The 15,175-nt window shown below is 37.2% G+C and overlaps 1 protein-coding gene across 4 annotated transcripts in view; it reads right to left on the minus strand.

The window, feature by feature from the left end:
- The window catches only part of galnt13 (polypeptide N-acetylgalactosaminyltransferase 13), a 122,376-nt gene that overhangs the window by 66,642 nt on the left and 40,559 nt on the right, over positions 1-15,175 (minus strand). For 3 of the 4 annotated variants that reach the window (XM_079880247.1, XM_079880249.1, XM_079880248.1), the window contains exons 6-8: positions 7,340-7,510; positions 4,775-4,892; positions 4,413-4,593 (exon numbers count right to left, since the gene is read on the minus strand). In XM_079880247.1, the coding sequence (XP_079736373.1) occupies positions 4,413-4,593; positions 4,775-4,892; positions 7,340-7,510 (470 nt within the window). The remainder of the gene's footprint in view (positions 1-4,412; positions 4,594-4,774; positions 4,893-7,339; positions 7,511-15,175) is intronic. The other variant, XM_079880250.1, reaches the window with a different exon arrangement.

The following is a 15,175-nucleotide window of genomic DNA, read 5'->3' on the forward strand; positions in this document are numbered from 1 at the left end:
TCTAACTGCATTTAATATATATATTTAAACTATATATATATATTTTTTTTTTTATTAATTGTAAATAACATTCAATTAAAAGTCAGAAATTACTGAATTATATTCAGTTACATCTTAACAAATATGTTACTTCCGTAATAAGTACTCTTTTTAAAACTGTGTTAACCATCTGGGGTCTAAGGTGTTTTTCGGGCCCTTGGGATGTTCTGACATGCCCTGACATTTGTGCTTTTTTCAGTTATTTATAAACATGATAATGGCAAAGGTGTAAATTCACTCTATATAGCACAAACAGGGCTACCATAATATGTGAGCAACATGTATGTAGATGTTTGTATTTTTAAGAGAATAATGTTTATGCGTGGTTATTGAAAAAAATAAAAATGAAAGTTGCTGAAATAAGACCACAGAAATCATACTAAATATGTGTCCACAAGACTTTTGACTAATGGATGTTGTCGCTTCGAGTTCTGGCTTCAAAATTATGTGACAATTGTCTTGCTTTATCGTTCACAATAAAATAATACATTGATTTAAATTGTGTAAGACAGGTTTTGCTTGGAAAGCCAATATGCGAGGGGGGCGTAAAGGGGGAGTAGTTTACACCTGAGAATACAATGTCCCACCCATTATGCGTAATGACTCTGCATAATGAGCCATTCATTTAGGTGTGACACTGACTGAGCCACAAGAATAAATGCAAGGACAAAAGATATATTTAGAAGAAGACTTATATTGACTATTTAAAGGGCACCTATTATGCCCCTTTTTACAAGATGTAATATTGGTCTTGGGTGTCCCCAGAATGTATTTGTGAAGTTTCAGCACAAAATGCCCCAGAGTTAATTTATTATAACCATTTGAAAATGTCATTTTTGGGGCCTGTTTTAAAAAGAGCTGTTTTGGTGTGTACCACCTTAAATGTAAATGAGCTGCATATCCCCTCCCTGCTTTTGGATGAGGGCGTAACTCCTATGGCAATAAACAGTCGGTAGAAGCAGAATGGCTGAGAGTGAGAGACCTGCTGTTCTGTATGGCATTCAGCCGTACATGTATGAACCGGAATCAGACCCAGATGATGAAGAGACTCCGTCAGAATAAACACGAATGAGAATGGACCAGGACGTCTCGGAATGGTTATTTGATACATTTATGTGCTTATACAGTTTTAATCGCGTCCCCTTTGCAATTATGGATGTGCAACACACACACACACACACACACACACACACACACACACACACACACACAAACTGTGATAACGTTCGTGCAATTTTTTTAAACTACACACACACAAATACTGTGATAAAGTTTGCTAAGTACAAATGAGATTATATTTATGCGAGGGGTGCTGTTGCGTCATGACATTACTTGTCGTACAGGTGCTTATGTGGCAAATGTGAGAAGATATAGAACCAGAAAACATATGCTGGAGGGAGATAGAGCTGGTATTAATTTATTTACATTTGTAATTGCTGCAAAAAATAATACGTGACATAAAACTGTCTGACGTTGTTTGTTGAGACATCCCATGACATCCTATGATGACGACAATAAGACGCATTTGTTGTTGAACTGGCTGACATCGATTGAAATTACTATTTGCTCAAAAATCATAAAATACACTTACTTCTTCTGGAGGTGACGTTGGATCGCGAACAGTAGGCAACGATCCACACTTGAGGATTAACTTTGACCCTCGTTCACTAACAGTCAAAATGATTCGCGCAAACATAAACGTATTTAGGAAGTTTAAGTGGCGCCTTTTCTTCATAAATAAAATCCATCCGCTGCGTTTTCAGTGGTTCTGATGTCAGTGAAGACTACTATGTACATTCTTACATCCCACAACAGAACACCTACATTTCTTAGGAGACATTACCGGCTGTCGTTGAAACAATGGCGATGGTGTACAGATCACCGAGGGCGGGGTAACCACAGTGTCAATCAAACCACGTCGGTGGGGCTTGCGCAATTCTACGTCACAGTGAGAGCAATCTTAGAACAGCTCGTTCTGAGACAGTGCTTATGATTTATTGAGATTGTAAAAAAAACACTGGGTGGATTTTTTATCATTCTAGGGTGGTTTTGCTCACACACTGCCAACACACATTTATGTTCAAACACCATGTAAAAGTGAATTTTGCATAATAGGTGCCCTTTAAGATTTTGCTTACATCTATGTTGTAAATATGTTTTGCTATTTTATTAAAAAGGTTTCAATTACAACAATAATTACAATTTCAACAATATTTCAAGTGTACTCTTTCTTTGTAAAAAAATGATTATAGGCCTACATTTTATCATATGTATTCATTAGTTTGAATATAGCCAACATTGGAACATCTAACATCTTAGTTTATGACTTTATTTTTGACAAAAATAGTATTATATATTAGGGCTGTCAAACGATTAATCGCGATTAATCGCATCCAAAATAACAGTTTGTGTTTACATAATATATGTGTGTGTATGGAGTATAATTATTTTCTATATATAAATACACACACATGCATATATATTTAAGAAAAATGTGTTATTTATATATAAAATATTTATATATAATATAAATTATATATAATATAAATATATATACACAGTATATACATGCAAATATTTCTTAAATATATACATGCATGTGTGTGTATTTATATATAGAAAATAATTATACACCGTACATACACATATATTATGTAAAAACAAACTTTTATTTTGGATGCGATTAATCGTGATTAATCGTTTGACAGCCCTATTATATATATATAGAACATATGAGCAGAAATTGCTAAACAAAAGCTTATTTGATGTGGCAGTATATTCTACAGAAAAAACTGTACCCAAATCTAGTCAACAAAATGTTGTCTTTCATATTTCGCCTGACTGTAACGTTGTTTTTATGAAATATTAGGGCATATAAATGTTAATTTGCAGTTTAATACGTTGCTTATACAAAGACATTTTATTTCAACATATTTCAGTAGATTTTTACTCATCTCAGTATAGCAAAGCATTTTAGTTGATTAAAGCGGTTTATTCTTTCACACACAGACACGCGATTCATATTTAGGCTAAACAGTCTTTACAAATATGTACCCTTCATTCATCTCACAGAAACGCGATTCATATTATAGAAACGCGATTCATCTTTTTGCGGTTTACATAGGCCTACACTAACGTTATTCCATAACGTTATTCCACATTAACATTTGAGAAAAGATAACTTAGCCTACCTCACTCCTCAGCAGGATCTATTGCTCCTCATATCAGCACTGTTCTGAGGAAACTTTTCTCCAGGATTATTAGGTAGGCTATATTATGCCTCACTCGCGGCGCGCTGTGTTTACAGCTGATGTGGGCGTTTCACAGGTCTGAAATGGTTCTCAGAATTTTGAATAGCGCACGCTCTCCTGGGCGTGGTCACATTACATTTGAATGAGCTCTAATGAGCTAGACTGGAATCGCTCTCTTTTAATACAGATTTCACAAGATGAGAATATTTGTTTTTTATTTAAATTACTTCATTTAAAAGAAGAGAATTCAAGCTTCATGCCTGTGCATCTGTATGCCTCTTTGACTGAGTATTCGCTGAGTTACAGTTCATTTTCGGACGCGTTTCAGAATGGACTTAACTGACAGAGAGAAGGCAGAACTTGCATCACGTTTATTTTTCTTTATTTGGCAAAAAGCACAACACTTTGTTTTTATTGTGAGTATACACAAAAATAATACACATTTAACAGAATCGATTGATGTATGAAACTTGTTTGTAATATCAAAGTCAACAGAGCAAAATGAATTTCTTTTGAACTGATAAGAAAAAAAGCAAGCTGGTATCGCCGGCGATACCGCCGACCCCAGGGGGTTAAACTGTACTTATTTTTCACAAGGGTCTTTAAGAAGTAAACTTGTGCTGGTGGGCAAGAGGAAGAAAAATGTACAAGGAAAATGAAAGAGGAAGATAAGAGGAAGTGTGGTGAAGGAATTGCATTTGAAGAAATTTAGTCTGCTGCTATTCCTACTGTCTGTGTAAGCTTGAGGAGAGCTGTGTTTGTGCCAGGGTATAGAAAGCAAATAAAAGACCACAACAATGGCCCAGGAGGCTGAACGATAAGATAATTGCAGTCTTTCACAACAACCATGACCACATGTGCAAATCAACACGCTACTTATAGAAACCATCTCTGTAAAGACAGCCATACCTCATGGTGACACTAATAAAGACCTGTGAGAACATGATTACTGCTTCATAAAATAACTGGGTAAGTAGAATTGTGGCATCATCTTATTTTCACTTTTACTTTTAGTTGTGTTAGAAAGTAGTAGAAACAACAACCATTATCAAAGATCACCAAAGATAATGCGATGGTCCATGTCAGTGAAGTGTCATTTAAAGATTTCCTGAAGAGTGTTACCTGGTGAGATGATGTAGAAAAAATCTTTGAACTCGTCCATCCAGACTTCAGCCAGTCGTCTGTTGTTCTTATTGATCACCTGACCAGTTCCACCAGGGAAGCTGTATGGTGTGGCCTTCCGGAATACATGCCCTACATGAGAACATGTAACTATCTCTAGAGATCCTCCACACTGCCAGATCTATTTTCACACATACAAAAGAAATTAAATCAGAATGGTTTTAAAAACTGGTTACATACAGTACAATTAAAAGAGCATTACAAAGTGTATTTATGAACATGGATATAGCATACCAGAACAGTATGATTATGTGAGACATTTATGACCCTTGCTGGTGTTCCTTTTAATATCTTAAACTTACCCTAAAAGACATTTCAAGATTTTCCCCTCCCCATATGTCCATTCCTGAGTCATAAGTGCCGATCTCTTCAAAATAAGTTCGGTCAATTGAGAACAGACCTCCTGCCATCGTGGGAGTTCTGTGGAAAAGATTAAAACAAAAAAGCATTAAAAAAAAATCTGACAGTGTTTACATATGTACGGTGACAATAGCTAGGTTAAGTGATGTGAACCCTTGTCTACTGTGTAAACAATTTAGAGCCCACAGAAGACTGAACGACTTTCTTGACTGCAAGCCAATGATGAAATGTCATCAGACGACAGTGTATTTTATTGTTGTCGGTGTCTCAATTGGGATACAGGATATGCACATTTTTAGAGAATAACTATAAGCCCTATTTTAACGGTGCAAGCACACTTAGGGTGTGTCCTTTTGCTAGTTTAACGACGGGAAAAATGGTTGGCAAGCCCAGCGCATGGTCTAAAAGGCTTGTTCCTATTCTCTCAATGAGTAATGGGTGTGTTTTGGGCGTATCGTGCAAAAAAACAATCAGAGTGTAATTTCCCATTCCCTTTAAAAGCCAGTTTCGTTCACGCCATGGCGGATTCGCTATTTACATGGCAGAATTTGCAAGCGGAAAGACTGAACGCTTCTCCAGAGAGCAAACGGATCTGCACGTGCGCGAGGTTAAAGCACAAGCAGACCATCTACGGGACAAGCTGGATTCCACAATATATTTAGGTACACAACATAAATGTAATCCTTTTATTTTTAATAAGTCGCTAGTTTGTGGGCTGCTGCGCATTGTGTGTGTAAAAAGCAGAGTGAACGCGCGTTGTGGACCCGCCTATAATAGGCGCACATTAAACACTTTAAATAACCATTGACTTTAGACCAGGTTTCAGTTGGTCAGTGACGCAGTCTATTTCAGTTGCCTCAAAATAGCAACGTGCCAGCAATGCACCTGAACACACCTCATTTTCAGACCAGCAGCCCATGGGCGCACAAATGGCTATTTAAACAACGTGGTGCAGGATGTGAAAATGATAACTGCGTCAGGCTGAAACTAGCAAAAAACACTTGCGTCAATGCATTGCGCTGGGTGTATGATTGGGCCCTATATGTTGTTATATTTTGGTTGCGTTTGTAGTTAATAAAAATGTAGCACATAGTATCAATATATTTATTGATATCCTGAATCGAATCATATCGTGGCATGGTTTGAGGTATCGGCAAATGCTGTATCGTTGACTAAGAGAATCGATGTCGGACTGTATCGCGATGAAACTTTTTATTAAATTTTTTCACTGACAACTGTTTGTTTTGCATAACAGATTTGACAGACAAATTAAATTTAAAGGTAATGCAGTTTAAAACTTTTCTTAAACTCTCAAGTTAATAAAAGAAATACATAGTTCAGTAATGAAGCTCTACCGAGCAGCTGATTGGTTTTCTTAAAGCCGACTACTTTGACCAATAGATCTGTTTGTTCTATCTACATAGCCTATTTATTTCGACTCAACTCAGTGCAGCACACCATGGGAATTTCCCTAGACCTTTACCTTCCCACGCACCACCTGCCTAGATCTGCTAGAGTTCTCCCTACTTTCTTTGCAGCAGCTCACTTTCTATCAAAGTCCCCCTGTGGAGAAACTCAAGCTTTTAATGTTTTTTTATATGTCTTTGTGGTGTTTTTAATATGCTTGAAGACAAACCATATGCAAATTCATGTCAACACCATTGCTGAGTATTTTCTCCTTAAAACTGTAGTGAACCAAAGACAGTCTCAAAAACGTGATTTGAAATCGCTGATGTTTCTGACATCAAAAACTACCTTCTAACCAATCAGGTCAACGCATGATCGTCAACGAATGGATCTCCGAGCTGGTGTGAGTAAGTGGGGGTGGGGATAATTTGCATATTCATCAAACCCGCTATACTAAATGAGGCAAGGGTAGAGTTACATTCAAGCTATTTTAAGGTATGACAGATTGTTTTAAAGGGAAAAAAAACGTTTAAATATGTCATTTTAGTGATCAAAGGTGAGTTTTAAGGGACAAAATGATTTACTTTAACCGTATTTATGTACATGTTACTGCAGTATCCTTCACTCATGCAGAAGCAGCAGCGTAGTAGATCTAGTTCTCTAAGACTAAGTCAATGTACATTTCATTCTTATCAATAAATTCTGTTTAAATCTATTCTGTGAGTTGTCATTATTGAACAGGTATAAAGAGTTGACAATATCAGATTTGAGTTTTACATCTTACTTAATGGTTAATTAAAAATCGGCAGTCCTGCAGTGACAGCAAGTAAAAACCATTGAGCCACCTACATTACATGCTGTCAGCTCAATTAACCAAGAAGTATCAGCTATTATGTGAGGGTTTCAAAATATGTGGAATGAAGGCTGGGTGTCTTTATGAAGTGTCATTAATTCTGTTTGTTTGAAAGAAACAATATAGCACAGAACATCTGTATATATATATCAGTGCCATTTGTGTACAATTAACAGGATACCGAACTTTCAGCCTTATCACATCATTTTTATAAGTTTAGCATATAATTCAAATGAAATTTTATTACCTAACAGGAAGGATCCGGTCCCCCTTTCGTCGGTCCATCTCTCTCTGAGGAACTGGATACCATCTGAAGTTGAGTTTCCAGTTGAATCCCCCATAGGTCATATCTGAGCCGGCCATATACTCAAATGTCTCATCACTGATGACATCAATGATAGGGCAGACCACAGCCCTCCTAGAATGTCAAACAAAAATAAACCATTCACCTTCAACAGGGTGTCAACAAATTTCTATTTTTTAATATATAAAATTTCAGTCATATACCAATCAATGATGATGATGATAAACAAGACATGAAAAAGCTAAAAAACACAAGCCAAATTCATGGACACACCCCTAATCATGGTCATATTTTTTACAGTTCCTTTTCACTAACTTCGTAGAACTTAGAACTAACCTTAACTTCTGTAGGCGACAAGAGACTCTTTAATATTATGACTTTTGCAGCATGGAAGGACATTCTTTTGTAGTGTAGAAGCATAAAGGAGGAGCATAAACCTGCCGTTTGCCCGTATCCGGAGGAGCCGGATTATGAATTGGGTTACATTAGTGACGAAACCTGGGAGGAAGGAGGGACACACTGTCGGAGAGCCCTCGCTGCTGAGGAGGTTGGGTAGCATGAAGGAGCGGTGACCGCCGATGGCTGACCGAGGCGGTGGTTCTGGAGCGATTGAACAGCAAGTGGGACGGAGAACTCGCTGCCGTGCTCCTGGGTCGAGGAGGGTGGCTGCCTTCCGAGAGGGAGTGGAGGAGTCGCTCCCATTTGCCGTGGGCCGGAGCCTGCTGCCATACGCCAGGAGGACTCGCTGTGTGTGTCTTTACTTCGTTTTGTTTTTGTTTGTATATTTATTTATTAAAATATGTGAAACGTTCGCCGATTCCCGCCTACTTCTTCCCACAACAACATACTGTGTTACAGTCTGCTTGCGCTCTTTAACCTCGCACACGAGCAGATCCGTTTGCTCTCTGGATACGTGTTCAGTCTTTCCGCTTGCAAATTCTGTCATGTAAATAGTGAATCCGCCATGGCGCGAGCGCAACTGAATTTTAAAGGGAATGGGAGATGAGACTCTGATTGGTTTATTGCATGTTACCCCCAAAACACACACATTACTCATTAAGAGAATTGGGACAACCCTTTTAGACCATGCATGGAGAACTTTTTTCCCATCATTAAACTAGCAAAAGTGGATTCGGACTTGTGCCTAAGTGCGGTCATGCACTTAGCCCTAAGACAGTCACAACAGTCTTCTCTGCCAGTCTTTGATATATTTCCATGATGCATACAGTAAGTAAGGATGAAAAATAATGACAAATGTATTTGAAACAAAAAAACATGCTGAATTTCACTAATTGAAACAAAACAGTGCATGCATTTTATTGTATTTTCAGGGCTTTAATCAACAAAAACACACCTAAAGAAAGCTCAAACGATCATACCATCCTAAGATCCTGGATTCAAGTGAATTTCAGGTTTATCAATCTGATAAGATTTCAGGTCCTGATCAACCTGTCTGGATTTATTTACCAAATAATGCCAGGCTGACTGCACATTATCTGTTATGTAGCAGAATTATCCCAAATACATTTCCAAAAAGAAACATTGTAGATCATGCTTCCATATTAATTGGATTAACACCTCCAGCTCCAGCTTCAGCAACACTAGACTGATTCTGATCAATGCAAACTCAATGCAAATACTGTAAATGACCAACTCATCCTTTACTGCTCAGTGATTCGGCCAGACTTGGCAGTACAAATCTTTAAAGCAAGCAGCACACAACACATGCTTGAAAAGAGAGGTTTCCGGTATCAAAGAACTGGCACACCAGAGCATGAGGCTGAGCGACACAGCTTCCAAGAATGTGAGTGTCTAAGAGTGTGTTCTTGTTAGAGTAACAGGATATTCGCAGTAATGTAATTCTGAATCTATATTCTCTACCTGAATCAGTATGAACGTAATAATGGTCATTTTACAAATGGAGGACACGTCACACTTACTGATGGGTAAAAGGATTATACTTTGAGAAACCACAAACTAAAGCAGCTGGAAAGGTAAGCATTCAAAGCAAGCTAAATAAGCAGTAAAACACATTTTTACCTAAGTTGAATAGGTAAAATTTCTAAAGTTTCTGTGGACTTTCACCTAAACTTCTAAACATGTACACCCTTTCCCTACACTTCTACATTACACCACAGAAATCACTGCAGTTGCAAGTGTACTGTAAGTACCTAGTGGTACAGTGTTTCTTGATCAGGGGACTGAACACACATTTAAGGTGGCTTAAAATTATTTAAAATGAGACAAAACAAACTTTAAAATAAGCTTAAAAAAAGTAGCGATGTAAGCTGTTTGATAACTTCCTGAAGTTACTGAAACTTCAGGAATTATGGAATTTAATTACTTAGTACTATATACTGCCATTCCTAGTTTCACGGACAGTCGCTCGGACTGTTAAGGATGCCCACCCCTTGCCTCATCAGGCAGATTGTTTAGCAGCTTTGGGATGGAATGTCATATTTAGTGCGATGGACTTAACTTCTGTTTTTTATAACGTCACAATATCTGAAGAGGACAAGAAGTTCACTGCCTTCATGACTGCCATGGGCCTGTATGAATTCAACAGTCTACCTCAGGGGCTCTGTAACAGTCCAGTCAGCTTTATGTGACTCATGACCAACATCTTCGGGGATCAGAATTTCCTCACTCTGTTATGCTATCTCAACGATCTTCTTGTGTATGCTCCAAATGAAGAAGCAGCCATCCAATGGCTTGAGCTTGTGTTGTAAGACTCTAGATCTAATATTATCACATGGAATCAACGTTGACGTGAGACTAGAGCAGAGCGATGACCTCTCAGATCATTATCTAGTCTCGTGTAAACTTCAATTAGCCAAGGCTGCAAGGCCGACTCCGTGTTACAAATATGTTAGACCTATCACTTCTAAAGATTTCTTTATTAATAATATTCCTGATCAGTTTCATCATCTCAGCATCCCAGATAGCTTAGAAGAACTCGATGTTGCAACAGAAATGATTGACTCTCTCTTAACCCAGCACTTGTGGCTAAACACTGTATCAAATGACTTGTATCAACTAATATCAACTTGTTAAAAAAACCCAACTTGATCCTACAGAATTAGTTAATTACAGGCCGATCTTGAATCTACCTTTTCTGTCAAAGATACTTGAAAAGGCGGTATCCTCTCAACTATCTTCCTTTTTAGAAAGAAATTATATCTGCAAGGATTTTCAGTCAGGATTTAGACCGTACCATAGTACTGAGGCAGCTCTCATTAGAGTCACAAATGATTTGCTCTTATCATCCGATCGTGGTTGTATCTCTCTATTAGTGTTACTCGATCTTAGTGCTGCATTTGATACTATCAACCACAACATTCTTTTAAATAGACTCAAAACTTATGTTGGCATTAGTGGAATTGCATTAGCATGGTTTGAATCCTACTTATCTGACCTTTATCAGTTTGTAGCAGTAAATGAAGAGATGTCTTATCGATCAAAAGTTCAGTATGGCGTACCACAAGGCACAGTACTAGGACCGTTGCTGTTCACTCTGTACATACTACCCTTAGGAGATATCATTAGGAAGCATTAGTTTTCACTGTTATGCTGACGATACTCAGCTCTATATTTCTTCACGCCCTGACAAAACTTACCAATTCACAAAATTAACGAAATGCACAGCTGACATAAAAAAAATGGATGACTAGTAATTTCCTACTACTTAATTCTGAAAAAATGAATTTAAGTATGAATTTTAAAATATTGCTGATTACTTACAAAGCACTAAATGGTTTACCTCCCTAGTACTTGAGCGAGCTCTTAACCCTTTAGAACCTGAAGCTAAAATAGGTGTTTTTCACATAATTTGATTTTTTGACTGAAAAATTCTAAAACAATGTGCTATCTTCATGTGCAAGGTGTCATCTTTTTCAGAAAAAGATAAGCTTTCAACAAATTACAGTTATTGACCATTATTGTGTGTGGTGAGTTTGTAAATAGAATTTAAATAGACAAAAATAAAAAAACGAGAATAAATTTACTGATTTTTATTTAGAAAAAAACAGAAAAATATCATGAACGAAAGAAACTAACACTTTAAAGTTGAAAAATGAACTATAATCTCTCCTACACTCTAACCTGCCGCGCGTCGTATCTCTTTGTTCAAATCCTTCCACCCCGCGCTGCTGTCATTTGCAGACGGAAAGCATGGCATTACCGTAATAAGCCGTATATTGGCGAAAAGCGCTTGATGTCTACTTTCAGGAACTATTTGAATTATTTTGATAGTGCAAACGGTTGAAGAGTTACAGTGACATGAATACAGCTTGGTTGGCTGTGTCGTCGACGACACATCCGGTTTTAAAGGGTTAAAGCATTATAGTTATTCAAAATTCCGGCCAGTTGATAATACCTAGAATATCAAAATTGACTGCTGGTGGTAGATCCTTTTCCTCATTTAGCACCAAAACTTTGGAACCGTCTTCCTAAAATTGTCTGGGAAGCAGACACACTCTGTCAGTTCAAATCTAGACCAAAAAAACATATCTTTGGCCTAGTATACCTAACCTTTGGCCTTTGGCCTAACACATTATAGACTTCTATAATTCAATGTTAGGCTGCATAGTTTAGGTCAGCCGGAACCGGGAACACTTCCCATAAATCCTGATGTACTTGTTACATCATAAGGAGGATGGCATCTACACTAATATTAGTCTCTCTGTTTATCCCGAGGTTTATGGTGTTGTGTTAGCAGCCTCTAAGTTAATAACTAATGATCTTCGCAACGGAAGTGAGTCAATCAATCAAAACTAACTTTCGCTGGACAATAACTTTATCCTAGAGCTGCTGTAAAGCCAAAACAATCTCTGTTACTGTAATGTAATATTATCACTGTAAAGCTGCTTTGAAACAATTCATATTGTTAAGCACTATATAAATGAAGGTGACTTGACTTCACTTGTGTTTACTAGGCTCAGTGTACACAGACTGAAGTTAGGAGAAGTGTGAAATTTCTGGGGCATATCATTGACAAAACTGGAGTGGCAACAGATACAGACAAGGTTAGTGCCATTTCTGCGAATATCTGACTCTGATCTAATGATGCCAGATGGAGTGACACCTTCACAAAAAAAGATTAAAATTGTTTTTAGGAATGGTGTTATACTATCAGAACTTCATTCAAAACTGCTAGACTATAGCAAAGCCACTGTTCGCCTTGATAGCTGCACCCAGAGGAAAGAAGACCCTTGTGAGAGGCACTGTGTCATTTAACCCTCTGGGCTCTAAGGTGTTTTTGGGGTCCTTGAGATGTTCTGACATGCCCTGACATTTGTGATTTTTTTCAGTTGCTTATAAACATATTAATGGCAAAGGTATAATTACACTCTATTTAGCACAAACAGGGCTACCATAATATGTGAGCAACATGTATGTACATGTTTGTATTTTTGAGAGAATAATGTTTATGCATGGTTATTGAAAAAACTAAAAACTAAAGTTTCTGAAATAAGGCCACAAAACACATACTAAATATGTGTCCACAAGACTTTTGACTAATGGATGTCGTCGCCTAGAGTTTCTTCTTCAAAATGATGTTAAAATCATCCTTCCTAATCATTCACATAAAACAATACATTGATTTAAATTTTGCAAGACACTTTCTGTTTGGAAAGGCAATATGCGAGTGGGCCTCAACGATCCAACACCATCATGCATATTTAGTGGTTCGCACCTGAGGAGACAATGGGGCCCGCATACTTAATGAGCCATTCATTCAGGTGTGTCACTGAGCCACAAGAAAGAATGCAAGAGCAATATGTATGTGTGTGTGTATATATATATATATATATATATATATATATATATATATATATATATATATATACATTCTACCAAATTGGTTCACAGTTGGAAGCATCTCATTTTTTTTTTTTTTCACAAATTGTGCTTGCAAATTGCATAATATCCAAGGAAAACATGTCTAGTAATTGTGCAGTTAATTCTCATACTGTATTTTCAGTTTTGGGATATGTATCCTCTCCCCAAATTTGTCACTAATAAAACACAATAAAAATTATTTAAAGAAAAGGCTTATATTTACCTTTTAATAGTTTGTTTACATCTACCTTGTAATTATATTTTTTTATTAAAAAGGTTACAATTACAACAACAATTCAAGTGTAATCTTTCTTTGTAAAAAACTAAAGTATACATTTTATCATACGTATTTCAAAGTTAAGGATTCATTACTTTGAATATAGCCTAGGCTACATTGGAACAAACACATAATAACATATTATTTGATTACTTTATTTTTGACAAAACATACTATATTTAACATATGAGCAAAAATTGGCAAACAAAAGCTTATTTGAGGTGGCAGATATTTTACAGTAAAAATTTATAATCTATCCAAAACTAGTCAACGAAATGTTGTCTTTCATATGTCTGTAACGGTCTTTCGTTTATATAATAAATATAAATGTTAATTTGCAGTTTAATACGTTGCTTATACAAATACATTTTATTTCAACATATTTCAGTCGATTTTTACTCATCTCAGTATAGCAATACAGTTTGCTAAAAGTGGATCATTCATTCACACACAGAAACGCGATTCAAATTTAAACCGTCTTTTTGCGAGTTGTGGTAAACAGCGTGCATCTCTGCCGTTCATTCATTCACACACAGAAACGCGATTCACTTGAGAATGAAAAAACTTACTACAGTATTCCTCAGCTCAGCTGCATCCGTTGCTCCTCGAAATACCCACACTTCTGAGGTACATTTTCCATTATTATTATTACGATAGTATTATTCCTCACAGCACCGCGAGACGGTGTAAACAAGTACAATGATCTGAATAAACTTGATGTGTCTTCTCGAGCTGATATGGGGGCGTTCACATTTTGCATGGATTGCCTCAGTCATTTGCGTTTGAATAGCGCGCGCTCTCCGTGGGCGGGGTCACATTAAAACTTAATGAGCTGAGATGAGAACGACTGACATCTCTCTCTATTTATACAGATTACATAAACTGATAATATTAGTTTTTTATAAAAATTACTTAATTTAGAAGAAGATAATTCAAGCTTCATGCTTGTGTGTCTGTATGCCTGTTTGACTGAGTATTCGCTGAGTTATTGTTCATTTTCGGACGCATTTCAGAATTGACTTCACTGACAGAGAGAAAGCAGAACTCGCATCATGTTTATTTTTCTTTATTTGGCAAAAAGCAGAACACTTTGTTTTTATTGTGAGTATACACAAAAATAATACACACTTAACAGGATCGATTGATGTATGAAACTGGTTTGTAAGATCAAAGTCAACAGAGTATTTGGAGTCTTGTTTGAACTGATAAGAAAAAAAGCGAGCAAATCACGCCGGCGTGATTGTCGACCCCGGGGGGTTAAGAGACTGAAGCCCAGTGACTGGAAGCATGAGCACAGTGTAGAATTTCAAAAGCAAAAGACAGTCCTGTTGGAATCTTTTTTACTGGCTTACCCCGACTTCAGCCGACTGTTCATTCTATGTACTGATGCGTCTATGGATGGTTTAGGAGTTGTCCTGTCGCAGGTCCCGGAAGGAGAAATTAAGGCACGTCCCATCGCCTTTGCCAGTAAAGCTCGCACTCGTGCACAAGCTAACTACCCTGTTCATTGTCTAGAGATTTTGGCTCTGAAGTGGTCTGTCTGCGACAAGTTTAGTCACTGGTTGAAGGGACATGACTTCGCTGTATGGACGGACAACAATTCCTTAACATACATCATGACGAAGCCAAAGCTTGACACATGCGAGCAGAGGTGGGTGTCT

Source organism: Squalius cephalus (genome assembly GCF_949319135.1).
Source record: "Squalius cephalus genome assembly, chromosome: 9".
NCBI lineage: Eukaryota > Metazoa > Chordata > Actinopteri > Cypriniformes > Leuciscidae > Squalius > Squalius cephalus.